The sequence below is a fragment of the Astatotilapia calliptera genome, chromosome 20 (genome assembly GCF_964374335.1).
Source record: "Astatotilapia calliptera chromosome 20, fAstCal68.1, whole genome shotgun sequence".
NCBI classification, from domain to species: domain Eukaryota; kingdom Metazoa; phylum Chordata; class Actinopteri; order Cichliformes; family Cichlidae; genus Astatotilapia; species Astatotilapia calliptera.
The window spans coordinates 16,515,554-16,530,076 of NC_137441.1; the positions used below are offsets into that span (position 1 = coordinate 16,515,554).

The 14,523-nt window shown below is 44.3% G+C and overlaps 1 protein-coding gene across 4 annotated transcripts in view; it reads left to right on the forward strand.

The window, feature by feature from the left end:
• Nucleotides 1-265: 265 nt before the first annotated feature.
• The window catches only part of prkcz (protein kinase C, zeta), a 106,212-nt gene continuing 91,954 nt past the window's right edge, over nucleotides 266-14,523 (forward strand). Inside the window, exons 1-3 of one of the 4 annotated variants that reach the window (XM_080295470.1) lie at nucleotides 266-717; nucleotides 7,719-7,840; nucleotides 12,718-12,807. In XM_080295470.1, the coding sequence (XP_080151596.1) occupies nucleotides 641-717; nucleotides 7,719-7,840; nucleotides 12,718-12,807 (289 nt within the window). In that variant the 5' untranslated portion in view covers nucleotides 266-640. The remainder of the gene's footprint in view (nucleotides 718-7,718; nucleotides 7,841-12,717; nucleotides 12,808-14,523) is intronic. The other 3 variants (XR_013904323.1, XM_026155088.2, XM_026155090.2) reach the window with 3 other exon arrangements.

The following is a 14,523-nucleotide window of genomic DNA, read 5'->3' on the forward strand; positions in this document are numbered from 1 at the left end:
GTGATACTGACCACAGTGTTAATGAACGCGTACATTTAATGTGATTGTTTATTTAAATATGTCGTAGGAACAGGCTGTAACGCTGGGAGTTGAGAAGAACATATTAGAGTATTAGTTACAGTATTTGAGGATCATTTCTATGAGGAAAAACTGCATAAAAAGAGAACAGTAGTCATGAACCCGACCGCACACTGTCCGTATCCTTTCAGATTATTAGCACGGTGTTTGCCGGGACAGGCGGGAAGCCCCGGTAGGTGAACAGGTGAATTTAGATTACGGTAACCATAGTGAACCGGAAGAAAGCCCGTCAAGTGTGACCACACTCCGAGCTCGACCGATGACAGGTGAAGAGTTTTCCGTTTCAGAATAAGAGCGCTTCTTTAAACCTTGCGCATTAGCTTTTATTCTGAAAGCTGGGGCCGGAAACACCGCCGTTATTCACGGGACGTGACAGACTTCCCCAAAGTACCCGATGTTACCTTAACGACAGAAAGTTTGAAGCGGCTCCGCTCGGGTTAGTTTTCAGCGCACTGGGCGTACAGGGTCCTCTGTCATCTGCGAGTGGAAACCACTTTCTATCCACGTATCACACAGCGAGCGTGGGCCTGTTCACGTAGACACGGGGGAGCTGAACTGTACGATGCATATGCTAGCGTCAAACGGATCCATAATGGACCTGAACTCGGAGTTTGTGAAGATTAAAGCGCACTACTGCGGGTAAGTAACTCTCCGTGAGTAAGTAGGAAACACCTGTGGAATGGACACTAACAGCTATTCAGCACGCAGCCTGGGCTTCTTGGAGCTCGTGAGTCAGAGAGGCTTTAGTACCTGTGGCACCTGTGTTTAACCCACTGTGTGCGTGAAAAATGACATCAGAGGAAGCTTCGAGAATATTTTTCACCCTCACATAAAGTCAGCGTTTGTGTTGATGATGGGCACATGTGGAGGTGCAGTGGAAGTGGGCCGCTGCTGGTTAGAGGTAGGTTTCCTGCAGTCATCTGTGGAATCACCTCATCACGCAGGAACAGTGTTTGTATGAACGAGGCAAGTTTATTATCGTGGAAGCAGAAAAAACAGTCCGTGTACTATCACCATGACAGAACACGCAGATTACACGCCATGTGTATGTCACATATGATATCGAGTCCACAGTGAAAATCTCACGTATATCTGATGAAGCCTGAGTGTAACCTAATACTGACACACGTGTGTGGGACAGACTGGACTGGAGGTGTGACGTCCCGTCACGGAGGGCTCCAAAACCAAAAACTCAAAAGCTTTGCAGGATCTTTAGGTTGAACCAATTACATCTCCAGGAGGAGTTTGTTAGAGCACACGGCCTGAAAATGCCCCAAATGCTGCCAAAATGACACAAATAAATAAGTAAATAAAAATACATTTTATTTGAGGGTGCCTTAGATTAAAAACAAAAAACAAAACATCAAATAAAAACAAAGATTTGACAGTGAGTAAGATCTGTACTAAAGTAAACCAGTTTAAACAAGTAGGTTTGGAGCTGTGACTTAAATGAGGGAATCTATATTTCTAATGAGCGGAGGAAGTGAGTCCAGAGCCCAGCGACTGAAGCTCTGCTCCCACAGTGGGCAGACGAGCAGAAGGAACAATATGAGTGAAAGCTCTGACAGAGCAGGAAACAGTGGAGATATGAAGCAGATCACACAGATAAGGAGGCCAAGGTTATGGATGCACTTTAATGTGAGGACTAAGATTTTACACTTTACCCTGGCTCCTATGGGCAACCTGTTGAACAGTTAGGGTGATATGGTCTCATTTATACTGACTGTAGTACTGGAGCTGTAATAATGCGCTATAATGGTTGCTGGCACATAGATGTGTCACCATCACACCTGCTCCATGCTTCACGGTGGGAACCGTGCATGCAGAGACCCTCCGTTCACCTTTTGGAACCCAAGATCTCAGATGTGGACCCATCAGACCAAAGCCCAGATGTCCACTGGTCTAATGTCCACTCCTCGTGTTTCTTGGCCCAAACAAATCTTTGCTCCTTGTTGCTTTTCCTGAGTCGTGGTTTCTCAGCAGCTCTTTGACCATAAAGGCCTGATTCACACAGTCTGCTCTGAACATGTAGAGATGAGTCTGCTACTGGAGCTCTGTGTGGCTCTAATCTGAGCTGCTGTTAATCTGTGATTTCTGAGGCTGGTCATGTCTATATGCTCAGCAGCAGAGGTGACTGCTGGTCTTCCTTTGCTGGGGCGCTCAGTGTCATTGTAGCGCTTGATGTCTTTGCGACTGCACTTGGGGAAACATTCACAGTGTGATCAGTTTTCCAAACTACTTTTGTGTAAATGTGGAAAACAACACGTGCTGCTGGTGACCTCGTGAGAGCGAGGAGCAAACACACTGCCATCTTTGCATTACAGAATCCACTCACAGATTTAGGTTTATTATTCTTCGGGCGCTTTTTCGGCTTCTTGTGCCTCCACCCAAACTGTGTTTAGGTGGAGCAGTCTCAAACCAGAGACTTAGCAGTCTGCTATGTATTACGTCTTTCTCTTCAATCCTTGTTTTTCTGTTCGTTAGCAAAGACAGTGTTTGTGCTACACATTCATAATAATGTGATGGTCAAACATTAAGATATGAACAGCTAAAGTACAAAACTGTCCATCATGACAGCCCAGTGTCCAGACTTTGTTCTGTTTGACACTTTTTGAAAGATGTTTGGACGAAGCAGACGATACTCTGCTATGTGTGGTTCTGTTTTGTGTACCTGTTACCTAATTACTTTGGTGTAACATGAGTATCAATAAAGATAAAGTTGTAAAACTTGTGAAAGTACAGCTAAAAGTCCAAAATGTATGCCTTCCTTCATATTTTCCAAAGCGGCCCAGATTGTTGACTGTGCCGGGTTGACTCCCGGCTGTTACATGCTCAGTGTACGACTTTACATTCCCAGGTACAGAATCCTGCCCCACACCTTACAACAAAGACACACTCAGAGTTTAGTTTCATTTCCTACAACACTTGGATTTTCTGATTGGTTAGTTTTAGTTTATTGCACATACCAATGCTGTTTATTTAAAACACAGCTGTGTACAACATATGTTCAGTTTGTGACGGGAAAAAATATTTACATCAAAATGAAACAACATCTTCACTCAAGAGTAAAAAGGTGCAATCTAAAAGTTAAAACATGAGAATCAGCATCGTAACGGTCGACGGTTAAAGCTAGCATGACAGCTACATGGCACTGGCCTGTGTCCTTAGTTTGTGGTTCAAGATGAGACGCAGATATGGGCAGCGCGGCGGTTAGCACTGTTGCCTCACAGCAACATCAGGCCGGGGTCTTTCTGTGGAGTTTGCTCTCCGTGTGTTTGCGTGGGTTGTACTCCGGCTTCCTCCCACAGTCCAAACTCATGCAGTCAGTGGGGTTAGTCGGTGACACTAAATTGCCCACAGGTGTGAATGGTTGTGTGTGTCTGTGTTTTAGCCCTGTGACAAACTGGCAACCTGTCCGGGTGTACCCCGCCTCTCTCCCCATGACAACTGGGATAGGCTCCACCCCCCGCGATCCTGAAGAGAATGGATGATGATGACTATATCACACTGTCCTTAGTTTGTGTTTGAAGATGAGACACAGCAAGTATTTATCCCATTAATCTGCTTGTATACTGCTGTTTCACTGAGTGAATGAGTGCTGGAATAACACAGTGTGCCGAGCGTATGCACCGGTGTGGTTCTGCACACGGTGCAGCCTGGTGTCTTCTGCCACAGTGTGCTCCTGTGAAACCAGCGTGGCGGGCTGCCTCTGCACTGTCACAGCGTCTGTGTGATGAACGCCACAAACATTAGTGATGACTGTTTTGTAGACTAGAAGTTTCTGCTGCTCACAGATTTATTGTGTGCCAGGCTCTCTGAGTCTGAACCTGAGACACAGACACGCGTGTGGGGCAGGAGTCCCCATAGCGACCAGTCGTCACACCTGTTTGCTGATGGCGCTGTCTCTGTTCAAAACTCATCACGTCTTTTCTTCTGATTCCCCGGTCGAGCCTACTGTCTTCTGACCTCTGACCCCGCAGTAGATGATTTGATGCTTTAATCTAGTTATCCCCCTTACAGGGGCATTGTGCTTAAATATGGATGTGATGAGTATTCTTCTGTTCTGTTGTAAGAGGAGATCCCGACCGAGTGACTAAACCATCACGTTTCCTCTGAATGTCAGCACTGTTGTTGTTGTTGTCTCCAAACTCTGGCTCAGAAACGCTGCTCAGCTCTCGCTGTGTTAAAACCCTTCCACATATTTTTGGAGGCCTGTGTGTAAAGGAGCCAGTGGTGATGTCACCAGTGTGGTTCAGGTTAATCCTACCAGTATAATCTTTAATCACAACGCTCTGAAATGATTTTCCATGTTGAGTTCAGACAGTCAGCCTTTCTCTGTGTTCAGCTTCCTGCCTGATCTACCTGCTGCACAGCAGACGGTTCAGGCCCAGCTTCACTCTGTGTTGGTGATAACCAGCACCAAAGAGCTGCTTCTACAGCAACCCGGCGTCTGAGCACGTTTGTTGCTACAGATGCATTTACCCAGACTCATTCTGCCAACGTTTGGGGCGGCGTGGGAGTGGAGTGGGTTTTTCCAGCACGAGTGGGAGTCAGGTGTGTAGCATCCACATACAGTCTTTGCAGTCTTTCGTGTTGTGCGCTACGTGTGAGACAGGCCAACTGGAAGATACCTTAATCTGATTTGTCCCAAATCATTTTAAGTGTGTGTGTGTTTTAATCACTGAAGTGTGTCTTAAGCCGGAGCTGTTCTGTAAATATTGATATCAGGGGACAAACCAGTCCAGTGTTTCCCACTTCTTTTATCTGTAAGGCAACAATTCAATGTTTACCTGACTCTTTGAAATGAATCGTCCTAATTAAATATATATTCTTATTGCTAATAACATTCCCTCTGCAGCATGCATAACTTTATGCAAATGATGTGAATGACATTCATTCAAGTAAGTCAGTGATAGTAAACAATAGCAAACAATATGAATAAGTAGGATGAGTGGAGGCTGTCAGCATCATGTCTGAGATGACTTACAGCTGCTGACAGATGTGCCGACCCTGCAGGGATCTGACTAAAACCTGGATTTATTTGAGTGGTATAACAACTTGTGTTGGTCTTTATGGAGTTTCCCCAAAAAGGTTCAAAGTAGAGAAAGTTTCTGTGAAAACTAAAGTCAGTAATGCAGCGTGTGATTGACCCAGCACACAATCACTGAGGTGTGTGAAGTGTTCTCATCAGTGGGGTCAAAGATCACGGTGCTGCATGTTTATGCTCTGATACATGACCAATCCCTGAGAGCATTCTTCAGTATGTTCACACAGTGCAAGGGTCAGCATTCAGCTAACCTTTAGTTACAGACTGAGAGAGTTTAATGCACATTTGGCTTCAGCTGTTTGAGTTTATTACAACAGCAGAGCAGGAAGGGTTTCACAGGAATACTGCAGACGGGAGGATAACCAGAGTTCATGCTGCGCACATCTCCTCCTGTTCTGGAGACATTTTATATCATAAAAAACAACTTTTACTTATCGAGTGGAATTACTTAGCTACTTACTTATTAATGAGTTAATAACATTGTTATAGCAGTGTTTGCATTAATGCATAAAGAGTGAAGAGTGTAGTGGTAGAGACAGGAGCTGCTGCTGAGTGGGAAACAGCACAACAGTCAGTGTAAACAGCTCCCACTGAAAGCTCAGTGCTGCTCCTGCTGCAGGTGAATAAAACAATGAAACATTATGTAATTCACACAGCAAATTACCACACATTTTACTACTACTACTACTCCCAATAACAGTAATATTAATAACTCTACCAATATCATGTGTAATGGAAGGCAGTGCTAGAGGTTATATTTGAGTAAACGTTCCTTTCAGTTGAGTATATGTGTACCATGGGGAAACCTTAATCTCATCCTGCAACAACAGAAGTAATGTAATCGTAACTTCATAATGAAATGATTACAGCAGCAGGTCATGATGGAAGCTGTACAGATGTGGGTAAATACAGATGTGTAACACAGCACTCACTGGTCCTGGATCATGAACAACAAAAAGAGAAACACTTTGTTTGAGGTGCTCTCTCTGTGGGCTCCACCTGTCAGTGATTTTTAATGTATTTAAAGTTAAATGTTCTGCCTCACAGTTCCCACTGCTCTGCCTCCGTCTGTAGCTCTTGCTGATGATGTGCTGCCTCTCAGGATTTCACTCCTGGCTGCTTTGAATCCACATTAGTTGAATTAAAATATGTAATAATTTCAGATTTTCTGGTAAAAAGAGAGATGCACTGTAAACTGTTCAGTGTGATGTTGGATGACAGTAATGCATTCACACCCAAAACTGTGGCACCGTTTAAATGACATTAAACACATTTTAATGAGAGCTGTTTAAAGCCAAAGAGCTTCTGGGTAAATATGAGCTAGCATGATAAACAAAGCGCGGTGTGTATGTGTGATGTAATTCCACGCTGACCTGTGTGTCGGCCGGCTGCGTGGAGCAATGCCTGCTGGGAAGCAAGCTGTCTGTGCCCCACCTCGTCAGAGTCCAACAATCACTGACCATAAACTGTTGTGCACACACACCCAGAAACCTGCCCGACACACTGCCTGGGAGCTGTCAGTGCAGCACCTGCTCACGCAGCTCTAACACACAGCTGACTAACTCAAGGTTTATTCTAACAGTGTGGCATGTGCAGGCTGCAGACTTTGCTCCAATCAGCAGCACAGCACTGAGGCCGATGTTGACACTCAATATACGCACCCTTATTTAATGCTGACAGCTGATAAGGGCTGTGAGGTCAGTGCTGATATGAAATCAGTGCTTTCTTTTTCAGGCCGACAGATTCAGCCATGCTTATTGGCTCGTACATGTCATCCATCGTTCTGTGGATTTATACAACCTTAGCACAGAAAGAAAGGACCTGTTGGGTTGAATATTTCCTTTTTGTTAATCTTGGCATTGGCAGAGAACATTTGGCAAGTTTTCTGTGGGCACAATCCACCTGCTCCACTCTGCTGCTCAACATTTCCCTACAAGCAGATCCATTTAACAGGGCGCTCCACTCCACTGGTGTACGATTTCTGCCAAGAAGCAGTGTTACAGCAAGAAATCATCAACCAGACACAAAGTGTTTGGGCTCAAGTAAAAACGGCCTGGAATAAGGAGGTGGTCCAGATCAAGGCAGCACTTTATTTAATGCCTAAAGGTAACAGATATTGTTCAGTACAGTCTGAAAACAGTTAAGAAAGAGAAACTTGGTGCTTATCTTTCTCGGCTGTGAGTGGATTGAGTGGGTGGTTCAGTTCACACTTGTAACACTTAGTGTGATTGTGTCAGTTGGTGCACCGTTAAGACAGACCTGAGCCCACAGTCCTGGGCCCATAGTGGATCATTAACTCCGCTGCAGAGGCCAGCCAACATCTTTCTCTCTGTCAGACTTGTCCCAGTGTAAATACCCTAAAACATTTAAGTTTAAATTTAAATACTGTATAAAACACTACATTTTCACTAATATTTGTGGGTGTTTAATTGTTTCTTTCTTTTGTACTACTTGAACACTAAAGCGGCCCTCCAATGAGACGACAGCTCCAGCCCCTGCTTTAAAGGATAACAGCTGATTGGGCCAAAGAGGAATGTCTGCAGAGGCGACAGAGCGACTGGGTCCTGACGTCTTTGTGTTTGTGTGCTTTCAGGGACATTTTAATCACAGACTTGGCTGCAACAGTAACCTTTGTGGAACTGTGTGAGGAGGTGAAAACCATGTGCAGTGTTGCCAGCCAGCAGCCCATCACACTCAAATGGATCGATGATGAAGGTGGGTGTGCCTCACAGTCAGTGTTGGGAAGGTTACTTTTAAAATGTATTCCATTACAGAATACAGAATACATGCCCCAAAATGTATTCTGTAAAGTATTCCGTTACGTTACTCAATGACAGTAACGTATTCTGAATACTTTGGATTACTTAATATATTGTGGCGAGTTCAGACAAGGAGGAGACGGAGGTATCGTTTGGTCTTGCTTCCCGTGAGCTAGCCAGGGAGCACAGCCGTTTATTACATTTGCAGAAGAACACACTGCCACTAGCTAACTGCTCAGCGCGGCAACCACAACACACATAGGGCGCCCTCTGACCCCGGAAGGACACACCGTCGCAGCGAGAGGGCGTCACCCGTCACCATGGCAACATACACAAAACATAACTGTACAAGCAGAACCCCGAACAGCCCTGACCCGCTACAATATTATCATGCTTTTTACAACAACGTGAATGTACTATTGCTGTGTGATTTATTACTATTACTGAAGGTCCGCGACTCCGAACTGTAGTAAAGGGACCTCTGACTAATGCTGGGCTCACACTGTGCGATTTTTGGCCCATTTTGAGCCGATTTTTGAGTCGTGCGATCGTTTTGGCGATCGGCCCGATTTTGGCCTTCATCGTGCGTCGTGCATCGTGTAGTATACGTGGGGTAACGAGAAGCGATTGACACCTCACGACCAGCTCCCGATCATCAATCGCTTGGTCGTGAGGGTGTCACCGCAGTTTGCCACACTGCGCACGCGCAAACACAAATGTCAGCGAAAAAGACGGCGTAGCACGGCAGTGCAGCGTGTGATCTGGACACAAGCGATGGAGGCACAACCTGTAGAACCATCTGAGCCCTTTCGATGTGGCCTCACAAAATTATCACGACCACAACAACCGTGAAAATAGTTGGATCGACACTGCTGCTCAATCACAGCTGCCTGACCAATGTTTTTCATTAGCAATTTAGCAAAGTTGATGGTGGTGGTGTCTGTGTGAGTGAAAGACGGAGAGGGAGAGCGAGCGACAGAATTTCTGTTATAACCTTCATTTTTATGGACGCACAGTGTGAGCACTCAGGTCGCATCAGAGCATCGGGCCGTATAGTGTGAGACCCTGCATCGTGACCTATGAACTTCTAACCCCTGCGAGTCAATCGTTCAGTTTGAGCAGGAGCTGAATCGCGCGACTGAAAAAATCGCACAGTGTAAGCCCAGCATAATACGGCGGGGTCCCTGTCGGCTGGTAGCCGAAAAATAGCTCTACTTTGTTGTGTGGGTCAACTTTTCTTGCGACAGACAGAGAGAGGCGTTGAAAGGCTGCTCCAACGGAACTTGTTTTCGGAGGAAAACACGAACACAGTGTACAGTCGAGTCTTAATAGCTTACTTACAACTGGGCTCGTCAGGCACTCTTCTTGGCTGAAGTGGTTATTATTATATTTACATGCTTCCAGCTCCCGTTTTTCCTCGATGACTGCTCGTACCTTTCCACTCCCCTTTTTCTCCCTCCTAGCGCTCACAGACACATAACGTGTATGGCAGTCCATTCTCCCAGCAGCACGGACTACACTGAACATGATGCTACATTCTTTAGAGCTATGCTTGTAGCATTCTGCCTGTTAGCTTAGCACAACAACAACAACAACGAAAAGGCGCTCTCTCACCCAGGAAACACACAGTCGCAGAGAGAGAGCGTCGCCCTGTAACCATGGCAACCGTAACGCTGCCGCCTGGAACAAAAGACCGTAGCTGTCAAACAAAACCCAAACAGTCCTGACCCGCGACAAAATGAAACAGGAAAGTACCGCAGTGTATTCCATTTATTTCAACAAAGTAACTGTATTCTGAATACCACCTTTTTAAACGGTAACTGTAACGGAATACGGTTACTCATATTTTGTATTCTAAATACGTAACGGCGGTACATGTATTCCGTTACTCCCCAACACTGCTCACAGTCACAGGTCCTCAGCCTTGTCATTGTTTCTGCACAGGCTTCCTGTCAGGTTTCACTTTACTTTTGGTTTCATGGCTGTAGGAGATGAGACCCCACCTATATTTTCAAACTACTCCACCTCTATTTTCCAAGCCAGATTCTTAGACTTCCTGTGAAAACTATAGGGAATTGTACATTCCTGTCCTTAGCTCTAAAATTCTGGAACAACCTCCCAGCCTCTCTTCACAGCCTTGACTCTGAGGCGTCTGTTAACATTCCCCACCTGACACATGTTTAGCCTGCATTGTTGCCATTCACTTTGCCTGGTCTCCTGGTCAGTTTTGGCTTTGTGGGCGTCTCCTGTAAAAAATACAAGCTGCTTATCAATCAAAACCAACTGATAAACAGACGAGTATTAATGATTCCAGTGCACAGTTTCATATTTTTGAAAAATACCCTGCACCCAGCCGGTTTGTCTGATAAGTGTCCCATGTAGCAGGGTACCCTCACAGCAGAGACTCTCTGGGTTGTGTGTGTGTCACATCAGAGTGTGGTGTGGCACTTGTTGCACTGAGAGCAGCATTTGTATGTGAAAAACACAATCAGTGATGAATGTCACGTAACAGAGAATAAAGCGGTGCAGGGCGAAGCATGTCTGTGCTGTGTTAGCTTAGACAGTGAAGTGTCCTATAAGAATGTCTCTGTTTATTGTAGAGAGAGACAGAGAAGGTCAGCTATTTCAATACCCTCCATTAAAGCACCATGGTTGGCAAAATCTACATGAAAACTGTTCCTGTGATAGGTGGAAACATTAAACTTGTGTCACCACTTGAGGCAAAAACACACCATCCAGTGCAAATAGGCTTTGAGACACAGCAGGTTCACTTTGATGATGTGACAGTATCCTGCAGCTCCTGGACAGTACCCGAGTTGTTGTTGGTAGTATTAAGTAGTTATGTTATGCGAGCATAAATGTCACACACCATGCGAAAGGCTGTCCAAAGACGCAGACTGACAATGCAGACTGTGCACAGAAGCGACACAGTGAGGAGCAAGTGGACTTTCTACAAGTTCCTGTGTTATCGTAACTTCACTGTCTGCACATTTCCCTCAAAGCTGTGTTAGGAAAATGGATCCAACATTTGTCACACAGTTTATGATGAATAAACCAAATAAATGTTGTTATTTTGTTTCAAGTCCACTAAGCCTCGACTACAATGGAAATACTCACAGTCACAGTGACTGATCATTAGCATTGTTACCAAACACACCACAGTAATTCAAAGAGATGCTGTCTAATATTGTCAAGATAAAAAAGTGATAGAAACAAAGACCTGTGACTTTTGTTTTTCCATGTTTGTCCTTGGAAATGAGACTTTATTTTTCTCCTTAATGTTCTGCACACAGCACATCCCATAATAACAAAGAAAATGTATCTCAAATAAAAACACATCATGTACATGGATAGTCACAGTGTTTGCTTTGGAGCACCTCTGGCAGCACTTACAGTCTGAGGACTGGGTATGGCACTGTAAGCCTGGCTGTTTCCCGTCCTTTGTCCTCTCAGACTCCATCACGGGGGACGGGCAGCATTGGTGCCATCTTCACATCGAGTCTGGGCTCTGGCTGGGCACCATCACAATGTGGCTCTGGAGCCACATTGTGATGTTGCTGAACCTTTGTCCAAGGCCCGAGTGCTTTGGTTATCATGAAGGATGTGTGTGCACTGCTGCATTCATTTATTCTTTCTCTCGGCCGCTCGAACAAAAAAGCCTGATTGACAGAGCTCCAGAGAGGAGAAGCTTCTCTGCAGCACTCCACCAGAGTGACCGTCGGGGTTTTAGTCCGCTCCTTGAGTAAGGTTTTCTACTCAGATCACTCAGATGGGTGGGGTGGCCTGGGAACAGTCCTTTGTTGTTACAAAGTTGTTGCCTTTGTGCATATTGGCTGCACAAATGTTTCTTTTGCTTGATATAACTCAGAGGTGTACAGACAGGTCCTGGCACATCGTGCTAGATGGTTGAATATGGGGACAAGCAGAGTTAACCACTGGACTCCAGTCAAGTTGTAGAAGCTCTTCACAGATGAGACAGGATGTAACAACCTGTCAGTATGTCTAAAATGAACATGCTTTAATATAACTGTAATATTTTTGTTTTTCATTTTTAATCATTTGTAAAATAAGTTTGTAAGAATTTCAAGCGAGTTTTAAAAAAAATTTTTTTATTGTCATCATTATGGGATATGTTGAATGTTGAGGTGAAAAATGAATTGAATCCACTTTGGAATATGGCTGTAGCATTAAAAATGTGAAGAAGTGAAGCGCTTTCAGTACTGTGCAGATCTTTGGCCACTATAGGAACAGGGCTGCACCCTTTGAGTAATTTGAATAACGTGATTATAAAAACACGCTCTGTAGCGCTCAGCTGTCACCATGTTGACGTGTGTTTCACCCACATTTGTGACTCAACATAGACTTGCAGGTTTTTCAACCAAAACACTGATCACACAACAGCAGCAGTGATGATGATGATGTAGTTTAACATGGAGTCCAGCTACACACAGCGAAGAGCAAAGAGGCGGAGGATGTTGTTATTGTGTTGTTATATTTTCTAAAATGGAAACCTATGAAGGATCTGTGGGATTTTTCTCTTTTGAATATGTATTATTGCTCAGTAATAAAAGTATTGTATCCGATTACTTAGGTTAGATGAAACTTTATTAATCCTTCAGGTGGGTTCCTCTGGGAAATTCAGTTTACTTGATAAATTAAGGATAGATTACTCTATTACATATTACTATTACTCTAATCGATGGTTGCAGCCCCAGTCAAAAGTAAAAACTCCTGAGAACTTAAACTGAATTGGACTGTTAAACCTCGAACAGTCTGTAGTCCTGATCAGAAGATTATATTGATAAGATTGCATGCATGTGTTTGTCTGTGTAGGGGACCCGTGCACCATCTCCTCTCAGATGGAGCTAGAGGAGGCGCTACGGATTTACAGTCGAACCAAAAGGTCTGGATTACTGTTGCATGGTGAGTTTGGGAAAACTTTTCATTAAAGAGGATCTGCATGCATATTTCCAGGAGTAAACTACCGGTCAAAGGTTTACAACACCCCAATTTTTCCAGTTATTTATTGCAATTCAAGTCGTTCAAGTTCAGTGAATAGTTTAAAATGGTACAAAGGGTGAACTGCCAGAGGTTAAAAACAAAGGTAAGGTTACCCACAACTGAAAAATCACGTACATCTTAGAACAAAAAGGCCTTTTTCATGGGTTAACAATTTAATCTGTTCTGCAGCAATGGAGGTTGATCAAGCCTTGAAAGCTGGAGCTACTAATTCCTACAGCTGTTCCAACTTTCCTGGATTACTCCCCCCCCTCCCCCTCTGTCTGCATTAAAGCAGTGTTGCAACACACTGTGGTACCATACGCTCGTCAGCATCCGTTGAACAGTGTTGTACTGCAGAAAGTAGTGTGATGGTACAAGAATGGGGAGAAAAAGGTGATTAACAATGGAAGAGAGACAGACCATCATAACACGTATAAATGTCGGTCTGTCCTACAGAGAAACTGCAAAGAAAGTCAAGGTGTCAGTGAGTCCAGTTTCCTTCAACATCCAAAGGCTCAGAAACAAACTGTGACAGGAAGAGTTCTGCAGACCCAAAGATACGACTGAATCAGAGGACAAGTTTCTGAGAGTTAACAGCTGTGTGATGGGCAGCTCACAGGACAACAGCTTCAAGCAGCTTTACAGTGGTCGTAGTAAGAAAGTCTCAGTTTTGGCTGGGCCGTGAAACACCACCATTGGACTGCTGAAGACTGGGAGAAGGTATTATGGACTGATGGATCAACATTTGAAATCTTGTGTTCATCACACAGGATCTTTGTGGTCGAGTAGGTAAAGGATGGTTCCACAGTGTGTGGTATCAACCGTCAAACATGGAGGAGGAAGTGTGATGGTCTGGGGCTGTTTGCTGGATCCAGGGTCGGTGACTTGTACAGAGTGAGAGGCTCCCTGAACCAAAACACGTACCACAGCATTGTGTAGCACCATGCAGGACCCTCTGGTATGAGCCTAGTTGGTCAAGGCTTCATCCTACAGCAACATAAAGACCCAAAACATAGATCCAAGCTGTGCCAGAACTACCTCAGGAACAAAGAACAAGGTGGTGAGCTTGAAAACACGGAGTCCAGCACAGTCTCCAGACTTAAACCCCATCGAGCTGGTTTGAACTGGACAGAAGAGTGAAAGCAAAGCAACCTACAAGGTCCACGTTTATGGGAACTAACCCTACAGATATGGGAGAATATTTGATTTCTATTGTAGAAAGAAGCCACGACTGTCTTCAGCTGTTATATCTGCCAAAGAAGGCTACTCTGATGGGTTAAAGGTTAGAATACACTTTGGTCTATAAACTGATTCCATGATTTCTTTTTTAACTCCAATTACTTATTTGTGCTATGCTTTCATTTCAGAGTGCAATGAGACAATAAACTGCATCACTTTCAATAAAAAACTGGAAAATTTTGGGTTTTCTTAAACTTTTGAGCGGTAGTGTGTATTTTTAAGTGGTTGGATATTTTATATATTTACTAATTACCATGATTTTTAAAATGATAATTATAGTATCTTCTTTTTGCTTTCACGAGTTAATGTGAGTTAATGTTTCTATGGTTTGTTCTGGTAGGAGGTGCTTAAGCATGGTGTTGGTCCAATGCTGGACTGCTGGACTGCTGGCTAGTCACC